General features: G+C 36.4%; 1 protein-coding gene across 1 annotated transcript in view; it reads left to right on the top strand.

Moving 5' to 3' along the window:
• The window catches only part of LOC110021317 (cyclic nucleotide-gated ion channel 1-like), a 55,439-nt gene that overhangs the window by 15,677 nt on the left and 14,689 nt on the right, over positions 1-25,073 (top strand). The window contains exons 3-5 of the mRNA XM_020719761.1: positions 11,069-11,612; positions 23,700-23,912; positions 24,015-24,292. Coding sequence (XP_020575420.1) covers positions 11,069-11,612; positions 23,700-23,912; positions 24,015-24,292 — 1,035 coding nt within the window. The remainder of the gene's footprint in view (positions 1-11,068; positions 11,613-23,699; positions 23,913-24,014; positions 24,293-25,073) is intronic.

The raw sequence follows: 25,073 nt of genomic DNA on the forward strand, positions 1-25,073 counted from the left end.
TTGTCTTAATAGGCAAAGAGCAGGTCTCGACATGGGACTCTAAAGATGACGATATACACAAAGAAACTAGATTTCCCCCACCTAATGCAGGACAAAGAATACAATTTATTTTGATTATGGGGGTAGACTCTCATGGGCATAAATCCCATTTTTACCTGTGTGCACAATACTCAAGGAATACTTTCAAATAAGAGTGATTGTTTATATCTTTTAGATTTATCATGTGTGCGCCATCCTAAATAAAACAACTAACATCACGAGTATATTATCAAGTGAAAAAAGGTTTTTTACTGCATTAATATAAAGCTAATAGCATAAAAAATTTCAACAAATAGTTCATTTGTGTGTGAAAAATGTAAATGATTTAAAATTAATTTAGCCCTATCTATTTACAACATGTTAGCAGTCATTACAAAGTAAATCCTAGAGCCAAGATATAAAAGAAAATTGACACATGCTTTGTAGGATAGCTAAAATAATTTAAGCTTGGCAAGTCAAAGAAATGGAATTATCGGTAAAATGCCGATGGGTTCGCATTGTAATGAGTGTTAAGCTTAGTTGCTTTGAACTTGGTGTTTGATGGCTCTCTAGATGATTCTTAACAGTTTTCACTTTAAAGGTAATGGGGTAGAGCAGGTCTGAAGCTGACGACTACGAAGTTGGCATCTTTAGCGTTATTAAGCTTGCTTCTTGTTGTAGAGTGATGTTAAGTTAGTGCCTATGGGTTTGCATGGGCGTAGACTTCAATTAATGTTATGAATGTCGAGCAGCAGGATATTGACAAATAGGGGCAATTACATAGAAACCACCCGAAACTTGCTATTCACAAATCAACGACCCTCTTTCATCCATTTTAAATTTCTCACTCAAATATCAAAATTCATGGTAAAACCAAAACTTCTATTTTTCATTTTTATTAAATTCTCAATGATTTGATCGTGACACGCGTAAATATATCAGTTCGGTAGTTGAAAAAAATCACATGGGTGGTTAACTTGTACGTATCAATGCGTTGGGGAAATTAGCTCTGTAAAATGGCAGGCTTGGCTTGCAAGGCCAATGACTTCTAGAGTACTATATATAAGAATTTTACTATATAAAAAACCTAGAGATATTTTAATAATATGCTAGCCTTTCTTTGGCCCATCATGATGACGAATCTAAGAGAAGGGCCACTGATTTTAGAGTTGGACAACAACCAAAGAAAGGGTTGATATTATACACAAGAGGTGAAAAAGTTTCTTAGATGTTACCTTTTGTAGGTTTTAAAATTCAAAGCTTCAACACTCTTAGTGACCTTATTGCTGTAAACAAAGGCTAGTGCACCAGAAGGATGTCAGCTATTCCTAAGGACGATGACTAGTTTGAGCCAATGAATGCTGGTGGGAAGTCTCCGCTTCTTCAACCTCTATGAGAAGAGAATTGAGAGCTTCCACTAAACCTCTAATCTTTGGGCTCTCAAAGAGATGGGCATAAATATTAGAGAAAAGTCAAATGCTCGACTTTTGCATCGACAAAGGTTGTATGAGGATAGGTAATATAATGGCCAAGGACGGTGGTACTTGATTGTCATGTTTTATCTTGAGGAAGGGCGATAGGGCACTTTCTCAGTCTCTTTTCCATTTTAGCTCGAAATGGGAAAGATTTGGGGAATTAGAACTCAAAACACATTAATAGTAGAGTCAATCGGTTTGAGTCTAGTAAAATACGATGTCGACGAGATGTCGCGTGAGGTGTCGGTGTGCCAAGTGCCATGTAGGATAATTGGATAGATATCTTGTAGGCCCATTGATGAGCCAATATTTCTATGAGGAGAATGTTTTCTTGAGATTATTTTACCTAGCCATTAATAAAGATCATGTTGTCAAGAGATATAAAAAGGGATTAGCTATGGTAAGTGTTGAAATTCAGAATAATGTTGAACAAAGTAGAATATTTATTTATATAAAATGGGGTATAAATAATTCTTACATGAATCCTAGAACAGGAAAGATAATAAAAAAAGAAATAACATGAAAGGAAAAATATATCATCTTACACCTATTGATTAATTCATATTAATTATTTGGAGATAAAAGAAACAACATAAAATAAAAAAAAGCCTAAAATAGAAAAGGAAATAAATTCAATCCAAGAAAATAAATCTAAAATAGGAAATCAAATAAATTTATATTATGAAATAGATCTAATCCTCATAACTTCTGATAAAAATAAATTATTTTCTAATATAACTTCTAACACTTTTCCTCAAGTTAAAACATGGTCAACTTGGATTTGAAAACATTAAACAATGGGCGAGGATGATCCTTTGCAGTAAAACTTGAAGTCTTCATCACGTAATGTGGTTGTTTTTAACTGTAGTTTTTGCAGTGGTTGTAAGAAGGTGTAAGTCTCCTGCAGGGGAGTTGTAGGGCAGTAGACAACTGCGGTTGTCTTTAATTGCAGTTCATGCAGTGTCTGTAGGTAGACGAAAGACTCTTACATGTAATGTTGCAGGGGAGTTTGCAGGGAAGTAGACAACTGTGGTTGTTTTTTACTGCAGTTCCTGCAGTGTCTGTAGGTAGGAGGAATGCTTCTACAGGTAATACTGTAGTGAAGTAGACAACTTGCAGGAAAAACTTACTTTTAGTTGATTGTGGTTGTCATTGGCTGCACTTTTGCAATCCCTGTAGGTAGACATAAAGCTCCTTCAGGTAATGCTATATTAACTCCATACAACCGACTTGCATTCTTAGAAATGCAGGGACTCCTTAATTTATGTTTTTTGTTAACACAAACCCAACTAAAACCTTGGATTTCAAGAACTGAAGCCTCACAGAGTTCATAGACAGCGAACAATTCCCCAGGCTTAAGAAATCAAACATACATCTCTCCAACCACTCTAATTCTATGAAAACTGTTGTAACTCCATCACAAGCAAGCGAAGCCAAATCAGTCAGATTAGGACAAGACTTGATAACATCCTTCAATGCATCATCACAAAGTGCTGCTCCAATGATCTCCAATGTTTTAAGCCTCTTAAAAATTCCCCAACATGGAGACTTAGTTAAGGATGCATCCCAAAGCTTGTGAGCTTCTAAGTTATGCGTTGCACTAATGCAGTCCACTCGACCACCACTTTCCTCGGCTTTGCCCCCAAAGAATCTGTCAACCAAGGTATTCATTCAAAGCTCAAGGATTCGAAGAGCTTTTATGGAGGGAGATCTAGGAGGCAATGCTTGATGTAGAAAAGAGGTAGTAAACAACTAGCTCCTTCAGGTGGATGGCAATGAAGATTATTCGGGAGATTGTGGAATCTGCATCAGAGACGGAATGAAAGGCATTGCGTGGGAAGTGGAGTGATGGGCTGTAAGGGACGCAGTCCTTCCACCTTTTGAAGACAGTTGCAGGCAACAACATCTCGAGCTTTCGGTATGTGTGATAGGATTTGTTGGATAATGACAACGGGTAACATATCCATCATTGTTGCAGAAAATTTCTGCTAGTTTCAACAAGCAACCAATTGAAAAATGAAAAAGCAAAGAAGAAATTGTTAATGGGCAGAAGCTTAGGAGGTCAGAAGCCATGACAATCCCCCCCTCTTTTCTTTACCCGCAACCTTCAGGAACCGATCACTGCAGGAAATCAGTGAAGCTGGACTGCTGGAAACCAGGAAGCCAGACTGCTGCAGGGTACAAACGCAAAAAAAAAAAAAAAAGAAAAAAAACTGTGGCAAGGTCCTGCAGAAAATTAGGGAAGTCGGACTGCTGAAAACCAGGAAGTTGGATTGCTGTAGGATATAGGCATAAAAAACCAGCGGGAAGGACCTACAGAAAATAGGCGGAGAAGTCCGACAACTGTGCTTGCAAGGAAGGCCAACGACTGTGCTTGCAGGGAAGGCCGATGACTGTTTGCAGGGATTAGCGGTTGTGTTGGAAACCGGGAAGGGCTGGCCAGATGCAGAGCAAGCCAGCGATTGGTAAAAACAGCCAGAGGGGATGACTGCTAGAAAAACTATGGGAGGCTCTCCAGGGAGAGAACAAAAGATCATTGTTTCGAATACCAAGACGAGTGCCCCTCCCTTCTTGCACGAAGGGAGGCAGATAGGGAGTCTGACAGTTCTAGGAGGACTGGTGGCTACGGTGAGAAATTAATCTCAGATACAGTGTTGAAATTTAGAATGATGCGAAATAAAGAGGATTATTTATTGATATGAAAGTAGGTATAATTAATCCTTACATGAATCTTAAAATAGGAAAGATATTAAAAAAGGAATAACATGAAAGGAAAAATATTTTACATAATATCTTCAATTAATGAATTTATATTAATTATTCAGAGATAAAGGAAACAACATAAAATAGGAAATCCTAAATAGGAAGGAAATAAATTCAATCTAAGAAAATTAATCTAAAATAGGAAAGAAAATAATTATATTAGGAAATAAATCTAATACTCATAACTTCTAGTAAAAATAAAATAGTTCTTAATATAACTTCTAACAGGAAGTGTTGAAATCGTTGACCAAGGCGACTAAGAAGGCATCGACCAGCCTTGACCCAAGAAGATGTTAGGTGAGGATTTATCTTGGATCGACTCCAAAAGGTGGTCATTAAATAATGCCTTAATATGTGTTGAATTTGTGACAGAACAATGTAATATTATTGATAGAAGGTGAAATATTTAAACCCAATTACAATGTATATAATAAAAAAGGAAGTAAAAATAGAATAAAATAAATTAGAAAGAAATAAACCAGATTAAAACAAATAGGAACAAATAACGAGGAAATAAAAGTTAAATACATTTATAAATTCTAATACTCTCGCTCAAGTTGAAGCATATATGTCAGTCATGTTCAACTTGGATTTGAAGTCATCGAACAAAGAATGAGGAAGATTCTTGGTGAGGTTGTCCTCTAGTTGGCCACTGGAGGGCATAAAAGGAATACAAATTTCTCTGGACTCAATCTTTTTCTTTAATTATGTGTTTGTCAATCTCCACATGTTTGGTATGATCATGCTGGACTCTATTATGAACAATGCTGATTATCACAGAATAACTGCAGTGGGATGGAGGTTGGCATAGAGAGTTTGCAGAGCATGATGCGTAACCAGAGAGCTTCACAGATTTTCAAAGACATACCAGAATTCAGCTGCAACACTGCTCTAGGCAAATCACAAATTGTTTTTTGCTTTTTTATGTGACAAGATTGCCTCATACAAATGAACAATGTCGTGAGATGGAATGTCGATCATGAGCCGATCTGGCCTAATCAACATCTGTATAAATAATAATAAATCGAGAGGTGATGGGAGAAAATCAAATTTGGGCTTGATGTTACTTTTAAATAGTAGAGAATCTAGTGACAGCTTGGAGATGGTGCTCATAAGGGTCATGCATGAATTGACTCACTATACCAACTGTGTGACATATGTCGGGGCAAATATGGGTGAGGTAGATGAGTTTCCCCGCAAGGTGCTGGTAATGAGTCTTATTGACAGACACAATATTGGGCATGCTATATAATTTTTCATTGGGATCCATATGAACAACAATATGTTTGCATAGAAAAAATTATTCTCTGTCAAGAGATCAATCATATCTTTGCGTTAAGATAGACAAATATCCCGAGATGATCAGACCACTTCTATGCCTAGGACGTACCAAAGAGATCCCAAATTCTTTATTTCAAAGGCCTTAGCAAGAATGTCTTTCAAAGACTCCAATACTGAGAGATTGTTACCTGTAAGAATAATATCGTCAATACTGACAATAATGATAGCTACCCGACCACTGGAGGAATGCCTGTGATCCGATTGAGTCCGAGTAAAATCATGACCTACGACCACTTTTGTGAACTTTCCGGACTAGGTCCTTGGGGACCTCTTTAGCCCATAGAGGGACTTTCTTAGCCTGCATACTTGCCTTCTAGAGGAAGTAGAGTCAAAGCTAGGAGAAAGAAACATGTGCACCTCTTCTATAAGATCTCCATTTAAGAACACATTCGTAGCATTTATATGAAATAAAGGCCAATCCAGATTAACCGCAAGTGACAAGAGGACCCGAATAATTTAATTTAGCAATTGAAGCAAATGTCAACTCATAGTCAACTCCGTATGTCTTTAAGCACTCTTTTGCGACCAATCATGCCTTGTTGCATTTAAAGGATTCATCAAAGTTGAACTTGGTGTTGAAAATCCATCAACACCCTACGACTTTCTTACCCTGAGGAAGATTGACGACGTCTCATGTATTATTCTACTGAAGGACATTAATCTCCTCCATTACTGCTGTTTTTCTGGCTGGATCTGCAAAAGCAACCTTAATAGTGGCAAAGATTTGATGGTTCGTTAGGGCAGTAGCAAATTCTTTATAGGAGGGCGATAAACTCTAGAAAGAGACATACTTTGCCATAGAATAAAGGAAGCATGTCTGTTTGCGTACCTTAGAGAACTCACCTCCCCAGTTGGAGGAGCGGGCGTATTGAGGATGTCGCTCAGAATGGAGTTAAGGTCCTGAAAGGAGTTATTGGACTCTTGAGTAGATGCCTTGGGACGGGTGCGCCGAGTGTAGACACAAACAATGGGAGTAGGATACGGTGTACTCGACGGAAAAAGAGATTCCTCAGTGGTAGGAATAATGGGGGAACATCCAAAGGAGTAGGATAAAAGGTAGTGTCAGAGAACTGGAGCTCCTCCTCACTTGAGGCCGAGTTAGAGAAATAGAGAACAATTTCAAAGAAGGAGACAAACACTCACTTAGATTTTGTTGGGGGTGTGATCAATACGCCAATATCCCTTTTGAATTGTGGAGTACCAAAGGAAGGTATATTTTATGGATATGGGAACAAGTTTACTCCAAGTGGGGCCAGTGTTCCGAACAAAGGTCGTGCATTCAAAAATTTTGGGATAATGTGTAGAAAACCCGATTGGTAGGGGAGTATGACATCAAGACGACTAAGAGGGTTTATAACTAGTGAATTTTAGAAGGAACTCTTTTTATAAGATAGGTGGTAGTTAGAATGACATTGTTCAAAAACCGTTTTGGGACATTGGATCGAAACATAATGGATTGAGCAATGTCGAGGTGACAACGATTTTTCGACTACCCTATTTTGTTGTGTGTCCGTACAAGAGCTATGGTGGAGAATGCCCTTACTTACCAAGAATTAACCCAAAGTAGAGTTGAAAAACTCTCAGCCTTTGTCTGTCCGAAGGACTTGAATAAGAGTTTTAAATTGAGTTAAAATAAAGTTATAGAAGTTTTGGAAGGTGATGCCAATTTCTGATTTGTCTTTTAAAATGTAGACCCATATCATTTAAGTGATCATCAATCAAGGTCATGAACTAGCATTTATTGGTGTAGCTAGAAGTGTGAGAGGGTCCCCATATGCCATTGTGAATTGGGGAGAAATGAGCGAAGGTGTGAAGGTGTGAAGGTGTGTAAGTGTGTGGTGGATAATGGAGTCGATGATGCTTGGTTAACTAACATGTCTCTCAATTGAAGTTAAAAAAATTTTTAAATATTATAAAACATCAAAGGATACAAAGTTTTCATAATATTGAAAATTAGAATGACCCAAACGATAATGCAACAACATAATGAGATACTCAATGACTCGATATAAGTTATAACTTCTTAATGGCGTATCCTCACTCTTCGGGCTCCTCACACGGAAGTAGTAGAGTCCAGTTACCCTCTTAACAGTTCCAATCACCCTCCCCGAATGACAATTTTGATTGGAACTGTTAAGGTCGCATTACATCCATAGTGCAACAAGATCATTATAGTACTGGGTCATGGTCCTTGATCCCTGTTTTGCCTCTCAGATTATTTTAGATGCCTCATAGAGTTGGTCGAAATTTTCTAAATTCGAGTAGGTATCAGGGATTCATCAGCCGACCCCACTTATTGGGATAAAGGCTTTGTTGTTGTTGTTGAGTAGGTATCAGGGACAACTATCCAAAGAGCACTAGCTAAAGGGAGGAACATATAGGAATGATTGATAGAAGTCTCTATGGAGTTAATCAGCCATGACAAGACCATGGAGTTCTCCACTTCCCAAGCTCCATATGTCGGGTCAGTCATTGGAGGCTCACGAACCATACCAGTGAGGTAACTAAACTTCTCACATTTTTTGATGAACAACAACACTGCTTGAGACCATTGGGAAAGTTATGTCGTTCAGTTTATGGGTTATGATTAAGAAATTCATGTTGGTTTTCGATCCTCCGGTCTGCAAGGTTACAGAAATTGGACTTGATCCTCCGATTGAATCAAGAATACCTTTTGAAAGTGGTTCAGAGTATGAGGAATCCGCTATAATTTCAACTTAGCTAAAGTAGATGTTGAGATTTTGATCCATCAATGGATTTTGGTAGGGTTGCGGGAAAAAACTGCAGGTAGTAGGAAGGCTAGTTGTTTGCTTGAACTTGCGGCTGGAACAGAAGGCCCTTGCGGTTCGCAAGAAAGCTTGTAGGAAGGCCGACTAGAGCAGCTGCTAGGATCAACGACATGAAGATCTATAGGAAGGTTTGCTAGAAAAGCCACAAGAAGATGAACTTCAACACATCTCCTACAACTCAGCGGCTGGAAGGGATGAAGCGACAGGAAGATTCACACCGTGAAGAGATTTGGGCTCGCTGGAAGGGATGCTGGGATCAGCGGCTGGAAGGTTTGAGTGGTAGGTTGCTGCCGGCAAGAATTCTGTAGGAGAAGACCTGCAGGTGGCCGAAGGATGGGATGGAACTTCTAGGGTTAGAGTCATGTCTCTGATACCATGTTGAATTTGTGATAAGAATAGCGTAATATTATTGATAGAAGGAGGATATTTAAACCCAATTATAATGGATACAATAAAGGAAAGAAATAAAAACAAAATAAAACAAATAAGAAAGAAATAAATCAGAATAAAATAAATAGAAAAGAAATAATGAGGGAATAAAAGCTAATAACATGTAATAATTCTAATAATATGCATGATTTTCAGTGTGCGGGCATAAGCATTTGATAGTGTACGTGCTATATCGACAGTAGTTTGTAGTCTCGTAAGAATTTAGATAGTTTTAAGATATTCAAGCTATTGTGATTTTTAATTTTAGGCCTGCTTGTGCTGACGGTTTTTTGAGTTGATGACAAAGCAGGAGTAATTTTAGCTCTTGCCATTTTAATATTTTCCAAGAACTGACGACTTAGTTGGTGACAAGGTGCATGTAGTTTAAGGATTTGCATGGATTGGTAGTTTACATTCTTGTGAGGATTGAGTAGTTTAAGATCACGTAGTGATATAATAGTTCAAACTTTTTTTTAGGGACTGGGCAATTTAAAGTAGTTGAGCAAGCGACCCATGATAATGCTATCTTGGGGGCTAGATATGTTTGTTTATAGTCTTTGTAACTCTCGGGTCATTAACGATTAACAAAGCTCATTAATAGTAATGCCATCTCAACTAGTCATTGGCGACAACATAGCTGGCAGCTTGACATATGACGAGGCCATGTGGCCATAAAAGTGGTTTTTTCTATCTTAGGAAGTTATATAGAGGCATCATTTGGGGAGATTAATGAGATTAATGAGTCGAGTTTATTATCCTTAAGCTCAATTGTGTGTGTGAAGTTAACTACGATCTTAAGTTTTGTGAACCTGATAATGCTTAAGGAGCAAAATTGGAAGAAGGTTCTTCTTTATGGAGAGATGGATTGCGCTAACCCAGAAATGCAGATGTTTTTACTAGAGAAATTCACGGAGAGAAATTGTAATTTGCAGTCTCTTCGATCCAAAACTAACTGGATTTCAAAATTCTTTTCCCTATTTATAGATGTGTGATATGAATTACCATATCTCAATTTATACCTATTTAGAAGGCTAAGGATGCATAGAAATAATCAATTATTCCTAAATTCGAGCTATCAACCTTAACTTAAATTAACAAATTGTGAAATTAACATACATGATTCAAGGAGATCAAAGTTGGATCAAAATTAAAGTCAACTAAATTTCTTAAATTTTAGTTATTGACCCTTTTTTTTGTTTTGAAATGATAGCTTTTAGTTCAATGCAAGCCAGAGACTCTAATAATGGCCTAAGATTTTGGTCTTTTTTAGGCTATTTTTTATTTAAATTTTCTTCTTAATGCATTAAAATCTGTACTCTTTTGGTAATTTATATTTTTTTTGGATGTCTGACTCGTCTTCAAGTGGAAGCCTATTTTTATGGGATTTTTGGATTGTTTTTTTTTCATTTTAAAATCATCCTCAATGCTTCTAAATTGTGCTAAAATCAATGCTAGTAATTCATAGTTTTTTGGGACGTTTGACTTTTCTTTGAGTGGAAGAGGTCTTGGCAATCTTCTAAAATGTGCTAGGGATCATGCCTGATCAAGAGCAGGAGGAGAAATGTGCTTAAAATAGGAATTTGGGTGCTCAAATCTTTAGTATATTGGTTGGAAATAAAATAAAGAATCCAAAAAGTCCGGGTTTGAATGCTCACCTTGCCTTGAATAAAAAAATGACACTTGACATACTTTGAGAAATAAATAGGAAGTGGTCATAGCTGATTCTATTCATCTTTCCATTAGAAGTTGACTGTTAAATACCGTTTCCATTCTTGGTATCCTTTTAAACATGTATGTGTAAAAAAGCTGGACTATTTACTTCTGATCGTATTGAAGTACATATGACTATCAATGTGGATCTGACACAGTTCATAACTAAAAACATTGTTCTCTTTGGATGCTATTTTACTAGGAGCATGGCATTGAAAGATTTACTCTTCGTGAAGAATTTTCATCCACTTTTTTGGTTATGCTCATGGAATTTTTGAAACTTTGGGCTGCCTTTGTATGTTCAATTTTCTTCTTTCATCTATTGGGCTACTATGTTTGATCATATTGTTTTATGCTTCTTCCATTGCATGCAATGTAAATTTCGTTTTAAATTCTCCTCTCAACTAGTTGCTTTTGGATGCAAGTTTGTTGCTGTTGAATGGAGTGTTTTTCTGGGCAGTGATATTTTGGTAATTATGACTTTGTACCTTGTGTTTTCCTCCTAAGGCGCAGAATGCATTTTCACCTTTCCAACATGTGCAGGTATCAGGACTTAAATTCTGGGAGAGCCTTGATTACAGGAAAGATCACTTCAGTTGGAAAAGGAAAGAAATTCAGTTGGATAGTGAAAATTTTTCAAAGATTATTTCAATTTATATATGAAGCAGTAAGAAATATTTCTCATGACAAGTCTATGAATGATTTTGCTCTAGAGGAACCACAGTCCAGGAAAAAAGTACTTGACCCTCAAGGAACATTTCTTCAAAGGTGGAACAAAATATTTGTCCTTTCCTGTGTGATTGCAGTATCTGTGGATCCCCTTTTCTTTTATATACCGATAGTTGATGATAATAATAATTGTCTTGATCTGGACAAAAAATTAGAAATCACTGCAAGTGTGCTGCGCTCTTTCACAGATATATTTTATATTATCCATATTATTTTTCAATTTAGAACTGGTTTCATCGCTCCTTCATCTCGAGTTTTTGGAAGAGGTGTTTTGGTTGAAGATTCTGCGGCAATAGCAAGAAGATATTTGTCATCATACTTTTTTATCGATATACTTGCTGTCCTTCCTCTTCCGCAGGTATCATACCTTTTTCTGGTTGCATGTATTATAATATAGTAAATAGACTTATTAGACGTGATACATGTTGTTACAAGTGACTGATTAATATGTAACCTTTAAAGTTTCTTGTCGGACGAATATTGCTGTTTGTTCTCACTCAGGCCTAAAAACTTATTATTTTTTATTTGTTTTTTCTGACTTTAAATGATTTATACTTGAGTGCTTTAAAGTTAAAATGTAGATTCATATTGGTTTGTGCTTGCATGCATGTTTGAAGATTGTCTACAATGATTTTTGCACTTGAGTCTACTGAAATTACGGCCTTGGTTAAGCTCTAGGAGCTACTCGTTAAATTCAACTATTTTTGCATACAAGCTTATTCTCTATACAACGAGGAATGTGAAGAGTGATATGACTTTCAGGCTTGTTCAGAAAGGAGAGAAGTGAGAAAGAGTGAGATAAGCCTCACTTTTGAAGACTGAAGTAGTCATTCACAATAGTGAAGGTATTGATAACAAGGCATCTATGGTGGGATCAACGCTAATGATAGCATTGATGTTGAATATGGAAAAGTAGTAATCAATAGTGGTAAAGGAAGCTAAGCTATTCTAGGCTAGATAGAGGAGCTGGAGAAGAGGAACAAGTTGGCAGAAGATGTGAAGGTCATGATTTAAGAAAATGTTGAAAGAAATACAATGATTAGTATTTTTTTTTTATTTTCTTTCAAATGTATTATTAAAAATCAGACTTTTGATATCATCTTATAAAGTTTTGCATAATTGAGTTGAATTGGCAATTGTGCTAGATATCATTTGTAGCTTGAACTCGAGCTCATTTATGAGTTTATCTTGACCACATAGCTTAATAACCCTAACTCATTAGTATTAATGAGTTAATGAGTTAAGCTCGAGCCTTTTTAGCTCATTTACATCACTAACATCATCGCACTCAAACACGCACTATAGAGTTTCAATAAATAAACTGTGAGAAGAAGAATAAATACATATAATAACTTATTTGTCTTCTATTATTTAATCTTCTTCTCACCACATTTTATTATTTGATTTATAACATGCAATATTAATATTGATTCATGTAATTTAAAACACCGTGTAGATTAAAGTCTTTGAAAACATTTGATGATCTGGATAGACATTAAATTTTGAATTAATCTTGATATCATAATTTGCAAAGTATGAAATAAAGGATTTAATATATTTTTTAAAACATGTAAAATCTTGGGCTGGACCAATGCACTCTTGGAATAACTTAACAATCGGCATTTTTTCAACTTCGTATATAAACCAATTTTAACTATTTTTAAAAAAAAATTGAAGTTTTAATGATTCAAGGTTGAACTCTATCCAAGTTGGTTATTAATATTTCCAAACAAGCTTGTTAGTTTTTCAGCAAATAATTTATTAATAGTATGGCCTTATACTCGATGATAACTTATATATAATTTAATTAAAATATGGTGAAATATTAATTTAATTACTTAGTAGCAATGTACTATATATTTATTTATTAGTGTAAGGTACCTTTTCAATTCTTATGTATCATTTTGCATAACTTCATCATTTGTTCCACATGAGCTCTAAGTCTAACCAGGCTTCCAAGCTCCCTTACTTGGGCAAAAATATACCATGGTTATGATTCACACAAGTGCATCTGCAAGATATGAGCACATATTTTATTTTTCTCTTTCTCAACCCTTCTACATTTGATGCATTAGCTAACGGTCTATGTGTACTTTACCTTAGCTTTAAAGGATAAGAGGTCAAACCTTCAAGACTAGAGAGGGCTTCAAATTTTAACAACTAAGAAATTGGTATTAGCTTGTTTACTATTGAATGTTTCTTATATAGGTATATTTATATATATTTTTTTCTTTTAGTTTTTTTTTTTAATTTAAGTAAAATGTTATTAGTGAATATGACCATTGATTTGATAACATTTTTTATACTTATTTATTTCAATGAATAAGTGTGTTAGTATTTATATATGCTATATGTATTTGTTATTATTATTTTTTTATTTTCCTATTTGTTTATTTTTTATTTCTTTAATTTTCTTTTTATGAGTTAGGTTATACATTTCTCTGAATTTTACTCTTTGAGGTGCTGTATCATCTTCCATTTAAAAGTGGTGTATCAATATATTGCTTAGGAGCACATGGTGAAACCTCTTCGCCGTCCGTATCATACTGTTTTTGTTGAAGTGTGAGGTAGTGGGGCTTGAGAAGAATACCATAGCTCGACATCTTGGGGGGTTGAGACTGCTATTGGCAATGTGCTACAGTTGCAATCTTATTGGTCATTGCAGGATGTTTCAACCATAGGTCTGAGGTGGAGAGACAACACCGCAATATCTAGTCCACAACACCTTTCAGCACAGTTCAACTCTATGATCAAGCAATAGGATTACAAACTGAAGCATTGCAGCTTACCTTGCTAGAGAAAAATCATTTCAGATTGGAGATAAAATGGAGACCTCTAGCACTCCTAAATCCATCTGTCTTAGTCAGGAAGTGTTTTAAGTGTCATGATTTTTGGCACATTACGTCTGATTGACAAAACAGAAGATTGATATCCATCACTTAACAGGGAGCTGTGGAGGAGGCAGAGGGTGGTGACCTGAAGGAGGAGAATGGAGAGGAGTATCTCTTTTTCCCCAAAGAGGAAGAATTGTTTGTGATTAAGCTGAGCTCATGAGACAAACTACTACAGGATTAGTATTGATTATCCTAGAAGGTAGTGAGTCTAAGTTAATTGTGGTCGGAGCTTATGTGGTGTCTCGCATTCTTGTTTCCGCAAGGTTCTGTGGTCCTCAGGTATCGCGGCATCCGTATCTCGCGATCTAGTGAATTAGTTCCCTTTTTTTCTAATTACTTATTTCAGTTTTAGCAAGTTTCCTTCTTTCCTTTTCTTCCATTCTAGTCCTTTACTATTTTCTTATTTTTCAAATATGTATTTTTCTGTGAGGATATTTTTTATTTGTTGTAGGTGGTTTTGGGATGTAGTTTTTGCTGAGTTTCTAAATGCTGAGAGATCTCTCTCTGAATTTTTCTCTCCGGAGTGTTGTACCCTATTCCTATTGCAAGTGGTCTGCCTGTAGCTTGCCTTGAAATAGTTGGTGGAACACCCCCCCCCCCCCCCCCCCCACCCTCACCCCCTTCCCCCCGCTTTTCTTCTGGGTGAGACCCAAGCACTCAGCTGAGACAGCCACAAGGTACCTCCAATCTAATGTACAGCAGAGTTCACACCTCCTTTTCCCTCTCACAAGCCATCTATACACTGTTTTAAACCAAGCAAGGATAGACGATGCTATAATCTGTTGTCTACAACAAGAAGCCACCCTTTTCTGGCTTCCAATACGCTGTCCTGTCGCCATTCCCGTTGTTTTTAAGATGCTATCCATCCTTCCCACTTATGTAATCAATCCTACAGTTTTTCAAACACATTTTGTGCTTTATCACACTATTCAGGAAACTTAGAAGGGTGTCATTTGATATCGGGGCCAGGTTGAATTTTGGTTGGAAGAACAAGTTGCTATGCCACCAAGGAGAAACCCTCAACAAGGTGCTAAAAAAATTACCATAAAAAAATGTAGTAAAAAATCATCCAATTGTAGCAGAGGCTAGCTGATCTTGAATGAAGGCAACATAGGGAAGTCACCCACAGTAACAACGGTGATCACCCAAGTGGAGATAGACACACCCAATTGTAGAATGAAGGCAACATGGGGAAGTCACCCACAGTAACAACGGTGATCACCCAAGTGGAGATAGATGCTCTTTCTGCTAAGATGCTTAGTGACCAAGAGTCGATGCCACACTGATTTGGCATCAAGTATAGAAGGAGAGGGTGATTTTGGAGTCAAAGTGAATGTGTAGACGAGTTTATTGAATGACTTCAGAAGGTAGAATGAGTTTTTGAGTACAATGATACTCCAAATGATAGAAGGGCAAAACAACCCACCATCAAGAAAAAGAAGTGTGCATTTTTGTGGTAAAACAATTGTGGCGCCTACACTATCGTGAGAGAAAAAAAAATACTACTTGGTCCAACATAAAATGAGAAATATATAGCATGTACCTCTCAACATATTACATACATAAAATGTTCTTTAAGTTTAACCACTTGCAACAACAAGATCCATCAGTAGAGTACACAATTGAGTTTAATTAGCTTATGTTGAAGTGTGTGCTAGTGGAACTCGAGAAGAATACCATAGCTCGATATTTTGGGAGATTGAGATGGTCTATTGATAACATGGTATAGTTTCAACCATATTAGAATTTATATGATGTGTAAACCCTAGCTCTATAGGTAGAGAAATAACACCTCAAGATCGGGTCTATACCTCCCTTCAAGCACAACGTAAGCCCAGGATCAGGCAACAGGACCACACAAAGTGGACTACAGGAAGAATCAATTTAGAGTGAAGACAAGGTGGAGACCTCTAGCATTCCCAAATCTGCCTCAACTAGGAAGTATTTCAGGTTTCATGGTTTTAGGCACATTGCATCAGGTTGCTCATACAGGAGAATGATATATTTCACTGAGCAGGGTGTCGTGGAGGAGGCAAAGGTTGAATTCCTAGAGGAGAATAGAGAGAAATACCAGCATGCGATTGATGAGGGAGACTAGCGTTTAGAAATGAGCCAATGAGAGAGTCTCTAATAAGATTATCATTGGTTGTCCTAGAAGTGAGCCAGAGATAATATTATTCATAGTGTTTGAGGATGCGGTGCCACAAACCTTTTTTTTCAAACAATAGGAGTAGCATTAGCAGGACAGACATTTGTTGTCCAAATGGGTTATGGGTTCGAGAAGCTAACATTAGACACATGATAATCCTGGATGAGAGAATTTCGAGATTTTCAGACATACAATCTATCTCCAAAGTTGCCTCTGCTAAGGGAGGTCAAATATGTCAGAGATGATAAAGTTTTGAGCTATTTATAGAAGATTATATGGAGTAATATGGGTGATAAATTTCAATTTCAATTTAATTTATGAGAATGAATATTTAAGAGCGAGATCCAGGCCCTTCCATAGAAGAAAAAAGCCTTTTCTAGCAGGAGAGAATGACATGGGACCATATGTAGGGTCCTGCGATTATGCGAGAAGCAATTGTCATATTATTATTATTATTATTATTATTATTTATTTCAGCTTTAGCTAGTTTCCTTCTCTCCTTTTTTTTTTAGTCTTTTTTTTATTTTCATATTTTTCAAACACATTTTTTCCTAATAGAAGATTTTTTATTTGGAGTAGATTTTGGAATGTAATTGTTACTGAGTTTTTGAATTGAGAGTTTCTCTCTAAGTTTTTCTCTTTGGAGTGTTGTATCACAATCATTTCACAAGTGTTCATGTAGATTGGCTAGAAACAAGTGGTGGTTCCTCTCATAGTCTGCACCTTGTAAATTCACATTCAACTAATGTTTTCAGCTCTGACAGCCGCCGAGTGCCTACATTTTGCTGTCTAGAAGGATGATATCAGAGGAAAAAGCCCAGACCACAAAAGAAGCACAAATATTTTTTTTAAAATTTGAATCAGCTTTATCGACTCTTCAACACACGAAATGAACGACAAACAAACACAAAGACACAAGCCAACATCTCGAAAGTGGGTGGTGAAGGTTGGCCCGGTGGATATGGAGGCTTGAGACAACAAGGGTGAATGTGGGAGAGGTGGAGGAGGAAGGCAACAAGTTAAGGGGACGGGAAGGTTTGTTGGGCGGCTGGGAGGTAGGTTGGAAGGTGGGGTAGGAAGCTGGGAAGGTATGGCAGCAATAGGGAAAGCTCATCAGCACTTTCAAAGGGTGGATAGCAGGTGGGGAAGTGCTGGCAGCGATGGGAAAGGCTTGAACGGCATGGTAGACTACTGAAAGCGGGTCGATTGAGTGTTGGGAGGAGTTCTAGGAAGGTGGACAACAAGATTGGGTTTTTCAGGAAGGGTGACTAAGCGCTGGGATGGAGTATGGGGAGCTGTCGCCTTGCTGGGAGAAGGCTGGTAGCAGGTTGAATGGAGTAAGGAGTTGGGCTGCAGTTGGTTGGGTGCAGGGAGGAGGCTGGACAGTGTCCTGCAAGGGTGCAGGGGGGGACTGTCGGAGCTACTAGGGATGCTGGAGTCCGGGAGCAGTAACTAGAAGATGAAAATCAGCCCAGAAAATGCCAAAAAGGGGTATTACAGCTGTTGAAGGAGCCGAAGGGAATGCTTGATGTGCAAGAGACGGGGAGCAACAAAAGGGAGGCCGACCAGGAGATTGCTTGGAGCTTTTGGAGGCAGGACAACAACAGGCGGTTGTTGGGGAAGAGGTGCGGTGGCCTGCTGTAGGGCTGGGTAGCGATTGTACATCGGTACGAGGGTGGAAGGATAGATAAATATCCAGTAGGGTCGAGCTATAGTCGGAGCACTACCCGGACCCATGGAGACGATCACCATCTCGAACAAGGGACAACTGGAGCACTACCTCGACATTGGATATAACCCCTTGAAGAGGAAAATATCAAGGCTAAACCTGAATTTAGATATCAAAAACAAGATCCCTAACTCTAAGCACATCATCTCATATTTATAAAGTTGCTAAATTTATTTTAGGTAATGAAAGTAAGGAATGAGAATAAAATATAATTAGGTTTTCAGATTTTAGGAAATGATTTAAAATAAGAAGCAATAATAAAAATCTTGATTTGAGATTATAGGAAAGATTTAAAATGGAAAAGTGCTTTGGATGGAAATGTTGAGGGGGAGAGAAAGGAGAGGTGAGGAAAGACGGTAGAGGAAGAAAAGGAAAGGGGAAAGAAAGGAAAAAAAAGGAAGAGAAGGAGGGGGTGGCAGCTCTCCTCCCTTGAGGATTGGCTGGTCCTCCCTCGAGCTCCGCATTAGAAGAGCTCCTGTCTTCTTTTCCCTTCTACAGGCTGTCTATTCGTTGTTTTCAATCGAGCAAGGACTGACGCGGCTAGAACATACTCTTGTGAGTAAGAAACCACCCTTTTCCATCTTTTGATTCACTATCTCGTTCCATGCTCTCTTTTTTTCACCTGCCATTCATCTTCCCCTCTCACGTAATCAATAATACATCTTTTTCAACATCTTTTATGCTTTATCACACCATCTAAAAAACCTAAAATGATGTCAATGATGAGCATTCATTTAAAATTTGAGGATGTGATGCCGACTAAAATTTGAGGATGTGATGCCAGAGGAGCTTCATTAAAAACGACTTTCTTTTTGCATGCATTAAAACCTAAAATGATGTCAATGATGAGCATTCATTTAAAATTTGAGGATGTGATGCCGACGACTTTCTTTTTCCATGCATTAAGAGGAGCTTCATTAAAACTGACATTGGTTGTCCTTGCGGGCCACGAGTTTGAGTAGTCTACACCTGACACATGACAACCCAAATAAAAGAATTTTAAGATTTTCAGGCATACAATCAATTTCCTAACTTGTCATTGTTGAGGGAGGTTAAACATGTCAGATGAGAAGGTTTTGATTTATTTCTAGAAGACTATATTGAATAATTTGAGTGTTAAATTTCTGTTAAGTAGTGCACCTGTTCATTTTTAGCTTGTTCGAATCTTTGTTATTTATGTTTGGCTCTTTTGAACTTTTTGTAGTTCATGTTCGACTCGTGTTTGAAATGGCTCGTCAATAATATATCCATATTCAGGTCGATTTAAACTCGTTTGTCCGAATTAAGCTTGTGCTCAACTAGTTAACTTCTTACAAGCCAAACCTCCCTCTTGTTTTGTTTGAAATCAATGAAAATTTATTATTTTAATTAAATAAATTAAATAAAGTCACATTTTTTACATATAACATAGCTTTTCAAGGTTTCGCTGCCTCACACACGAGCAATTTAATTTTCTGGCTTTCTCACATAGTGACATAGAAAGTCTTAATGTGGGACTAAAGTATTGAATGAACGAACCAAAATCTGATTTTGTCAGTTTTTCCTTGTTGGCTGAATATTACAAGGGGCATTTTTATACCTACCACCCAATTTGTACTTATTTACATCTCGAAGACGTATATTTTTACTTTTTATAACCAAATATTTTTTGAAAATTAGAAATCTAGCATTTTTCAAATGTAGTATAAATAATTAATATAAAAATGATATAAATAAATATTATTATTTAATTCTTTCGAGCCAAATTGAGCCGAACATGAATCAACTAAAATTTATTTGTATTCGACTCATTTATAAATTTAGCTAAAGAGAATTATTTTTGTTTGACTCACTTGCTTATTGAACAAATCGAACACGAGCTATTTAACGAGTCGAGTATTGGTTGGTTGCGAACAACGAGCTTTTTTGACAACCCTAGTACTTATGGATAGATGATGAGACAGGCGAATTTGGAAATTTCTTTTGATGTTTTGTAGGAAATAACATCCGATAGTAGGATTTGGGTCTTTCTAGAGAAGAAGTCTCTCTTAATGGAGGAGAATGACAAGAGCTATCATGGGGACAGCGGGGTTCAGTATCCCGCTATCCCGAAATAACAGGATTTTAGTGCTCCGCGGTTTTTGACACACCGCGATTATGAGTTGAGCCAATAACGATCTTCTTGCCCTATCTGCAGCTTTAGCAGGGAGAGCTTGCCTTATGTGCCACGGGTCTTAGTGGCCCTTATTTCCTATTTCCTTTTTTCCTATTTTTATTTTCCTATTTATAAATTATATTATTTTCTATAATGGAATTTTTATATTTGTGTTGGTTGATTTGAATTTTAGAATTTATTTGATTTTATGAATTGAAAGACATGTCTTTGAATTTTACTTTTCGGAGTGCTCTATCTTTTTTTTTTTTGTAAGTGTTGTATCTGCAACTTGCTTAGGAATAGATGGTGGAACCTCCTTGCCAGTAGTATCTCACAGTTTTGCCATCCAACTTGCTAATTTCAGCCAAGATAGCTGCTGACGATGTCGAACCTGGTGTCCAACAACAAATCTAGCTCTGTGCAAACACTATCGACCACACATGTTCGTGTTTCCTTGCTATTCCACAACCACCTCTTCGTGAAATCCGTTTTCCAAATATCTTCTAGGAGCCCATAATTGTATCAAGTTAATCGTAAACATAATCAGCAAAACAAATATTTTTTCACTGAAAATGCACAAGTAAAGTAGGAATTCAATGATACTGGTTCCAAATTCGAATTTAAAAAAAATATCAATGGCCTGTAGTTTTTAAATAAATATTAAAACACAGAAATCTCTCAAAATAATGAAACTTTCTTAGTTATGGGTGCATGACTTAAATCGTGATTATCATGCATCATGCATGTAATGAAGGTCTCTATGGAAGCTCAAAGAATAAATGTGTGCATAATTTATTAACTTCTGCCTATTTTGTGTGAAGAATAACTCAATATGCTATAATGAGCACAAGTGAAAAAAGGCCATGAAAGATTAATGTAGAAAAAGAGGATTTTCAACATTTTAAAGAAGACATGCAATTTATCTTGAAAATGAAGCTAAAAAAATAGATTCGTTAATGATTGACGGAGAAATATATTGAGCAAATAACATATGGCAAATAAAAATTATGGTTGGAGGACAGTCTGGGAAGGACCGGAGGAACACTGGAGGTGTACCAAAGAAAAGATGGACAGCAGAGGTGATTGTGAATGTATGAGGAAAAGATGAATGATGTCTTTGTGAAGAGGAAGTGAGGAAGATTTATTGCGACGGATATGTACCTGAGGAGATATATTAAGGACAACAATCACATGGAAGGAAGAACCAAGGAGATTGTGACTCACTAGTGAGGAAACTGAAGATGATCAAGGGTTGCTACTTGTGGGTAAGTTTTTGGGTGTGATATCTAAATTGGTTGTTTGGAAAGTATTTTGAGGGCAAATTATTAAAGAAGAGTATTTGAAGCACCTGTTCCTTTTGTTTCATTTTGAAATAAGTAATTTTCTCTCCTTGCTAGAATTGCTTATATGTATTCAAATTATGTTTTGCATATTATATAGTTTATATAAATACATATTTACCAGCCAACTCAAACTATACATGAGCTAGGTGGAGTCAACTTGAAAGCAATTTGGAGTATGGGTTGGAGCTTGAATTCAACTTAAAATCTAGTTGAGTTAAGTTTTGAGCACTTTTTTAGGATGATTCTATCTTTTAGAGGCCTTCTTGGTTGGCATAGTTTCAATCTTGATTTAGTTTAAATTCATAATCCCTAAGTTCTGTGGTGGCTGCGTTGTTGATAGGCTTGAGTTGATGTTTTGAAGGATTGTTGCATGGAATAGCATGCTTTATGTGGAATGGTTGGTGGTAGACTCTACGTTGATTTTCTTTACTTGTTGTTATATGGAAGCTGGCTATTGTCCTTATTTGGATCAGTTAGTTGATGGGCTTTTTGATGAATTTTGGTTCATGTTCAGGGTTCCTAGCCTAAGGTGTAGCCTTGCATAATTTCTGCCCAGTTATACACATATTTTTGGCTTTGGCTCTTGTAGATTTGCAGACTCCTGATTTATGCATAACTTTGGCCTATTGATGGGCTGAGATTAGATTTAAAGTTTGACTGGTTATTATCTTCTACAATTTTAATTTAAATTTAGATTTTTGAGTTTTGTGCTAATGACGTACTAGCTTATGGTATAAAAAGTCTAGAAAAAGTTGTTGTGATGCTTGTAATTGGAGACTTATGTCTTGAATAAAAGTTTTCTTTTTAATTTTAGTGTCATGAGTGCAATTTGCATATATGATTTCTTTAAATGCAATACAAGTGTTTTTAACTAAATTTAAGGGACGTCATCTTCTTGTGCTCGTGTGAGGTTTTAACTTTTTTCTTATTTTTATTTATTTTTTATTTCATCTACACATTTTGTTATTGACTTATTTAGTGCTATTGATTTTGTTTTAAAATTGACCAATTTGAAATTATTTTTGTGAAATTTAAATTCTAGTGTTTGTTGATCTTATAAGTTTCTAACCCTTAGCCAAAATTTTCGGATTATTTTATTGTATGTTGGATTATAATTCTGGCATTGCTTGTTTATATTTGAAAAGTTACATTGTTGAATTGCTTGGTGATATGTGATGCGTGATTCTTAAATTTCCTTGGCTGTAGTCATACCATGCATCGTACTGGTTGCATGTTTAGCACAAAGTCATCTTGCATCAACATCCTTTATCATACATATAAACAACCGAAGCTATGTTCTGTTGGTGCATATAAATTTTTACTATTTTAGACACTTCGCTTACAAAAGTGTTTGACGTTCTAGATGGTCTTCAAAACTTGATGGATCAAATTACACCCATTCAAGGCATGTGATACAGTGCAATGGTCACTATGATCTCATTAATCTTTTGCAAGTAACATATGAAGGATCTCATAAGGAATATCTGTGGAGCAGAAAATTTGGGTTTTAACCTAAACGGCTGTAGTCCATGGTAAAGTAAAAATGAAAACAAGTATGGCAGGAACTCGATTTCTCCGAAAATCCATTTGCAATTGAGACCGGAAGAAACAAGGGTTGGGTGATAACAAATTAGCCATACAAATTGATGAACTCTTGGTAGCCTGGTGGTTGAGTTGTGTCTTTCTATATAACAAGTTTAATGGTCAATAGTTTTAGTCCTTATAAAATTTTATAGACAAAAAAATTTAACCAAGGACTATTTGATTTGAAACCCAACTCTTATGGCAATTCAATGGATCATACTGAATCCTGATTTTCTCCTTTGCATATGAAGTAAATTTCTTCTTATGGCAGCTTTCTTAATATTTCTAGAACATTACATCATTACCCTTTGAAGTAGATTTTACCGCTCTTTTTATTCCTTTTTGCTGCTGAGATATGTGTCAACTTGCTTGTTTTCTATTCGTGCTGTGACTGCTGTCTATCTTTGATTTGTTTTTCATTGTTTCTGAAATATTACTGTGGGTAAAACTTTTTTTGACATCGGATGTGCGGTTGTGTAAGCTATTTCTGCAATTCTTAGTACGTGTCATATTTTATATACATATTTTCTGTTAACCTTGCCATAGTAAGATACCATGTTTCATCTTTTTTGGCAAGCTGCATGACAATGTATAACTTTTATAAACATTCAGGTAGTTGTACTGATCATAGTGCCAAGTTTGAAAGAGTCATCTCCATTGGATGCAAAAGACCTATTGATGCTCATTATCTTATTTCAATATGTCCCTAGACTTATAAGGATCATACCCTTGTATATGGAAGTAACTAGATCAGCTGGCATAATTACTGAAACTGCTTGGGCTGGGGCTGCCTTCAACCTTCTGCTTTACATGCTTGCAAGTCATGTAAGTTCATTATTCTCAGCACTGTTATTTCTATCGTAGTTTGAAGTACAGTTCTGTAATATTCCTGATGGAGGCCCGTGTAATCAATAAAATCTTTTTCAGGTGCTTGGAGCATTCTGGTACTTGCTTTCAGTTCAACGAGAAGATGCATGCTGGAAACATGCTTGTTCCATGAATAAATGCAACATCTCCTCCTGGTACTGTGGAAAAGAGAAAGGCCAAGACAATGGATTTGTTGTAGATGCATGCCCCATACAAAATCCTAACAGTTCTGTTTTTGACTTTGGAATCTACCAATTAGCACTTAAAAATATTGTTCAGACAAGAAAATTTCCTCAGAAGTTCTTCTACTGCTTTTGGTGGGGGCTGCAGAATCTTAGGTTTGTAGGTGCTTTTTTGTCCTTTGATAAATTCATTTTTATGTAACGATTTTTTAGGACTATTAGGAAAATTGCCCATTTCGTTCCAAAGACTGGATGACAAAAGTTGCGAATTGATGTAACATCAGTTTGAATGAACAATTAATCAATAGCATGTATGATTTTCAATGCACTTTTATTAAGTAATAGACTCTTGATGGATATGTGACATCACAAATTAACCTTATAAAAATAGATTGGGCAAGCTCTGCGCCCTGTTTCATCTCGTAATTCTACATGACACTGTACCTTAAACTTGAGTCAATCTGCTCTGGATTGTGTTCTGAAGGTCATCGAAAAGTTTGAATTTTGTGAAGAATCGCCTTGTTGAATAACTACTTTCTTTGGCTTTCGTTAAATGAGACGAGCTTTAATGATATTTAAGCTCATCTAGTCTATGATTCTCATGGATTGTACTGAAAAATCATGAATCTCTTATCATCAAGTATAATGTTCTTTAAGACTTGAATGAATGTGCAAATAAGGCTATCTGTAGCGAATAAGACCTGTGGAAATTCAAGTTCAAAATGCATTGAGGAAGGGCTGCTAGCACGTCTTAATGCATGTACTTGTTCTGATGGCTTGTTCCTTTATATGATTTTTTTTTAAGTGGGAAACTGGGGGTTTTAATAAAATCTTAGTGCACATTCTTGTCCATTATAAATTAATAAGAAAAATTATATTATCAATATGGTAAGCTTGGATATATATATATATATATATATATATATATATATATATA

Source organism: Phalaenopsis equestris, unplaced genomic scaffold, assembly GCF_001263595.1.
Source record: "Phalaenopsis equestris unplaced genomic scaffold, ASM126359v1 Scaffold000132, whole genome shotgun sequence".
Taxonomy (NCBI): Eukaryota; Viridiplantae; Streptophyta; class Magnoliopsida; order Asparagales; family Orchidaceae; genus Phalaenopsis; species Phalaenopsis equestris.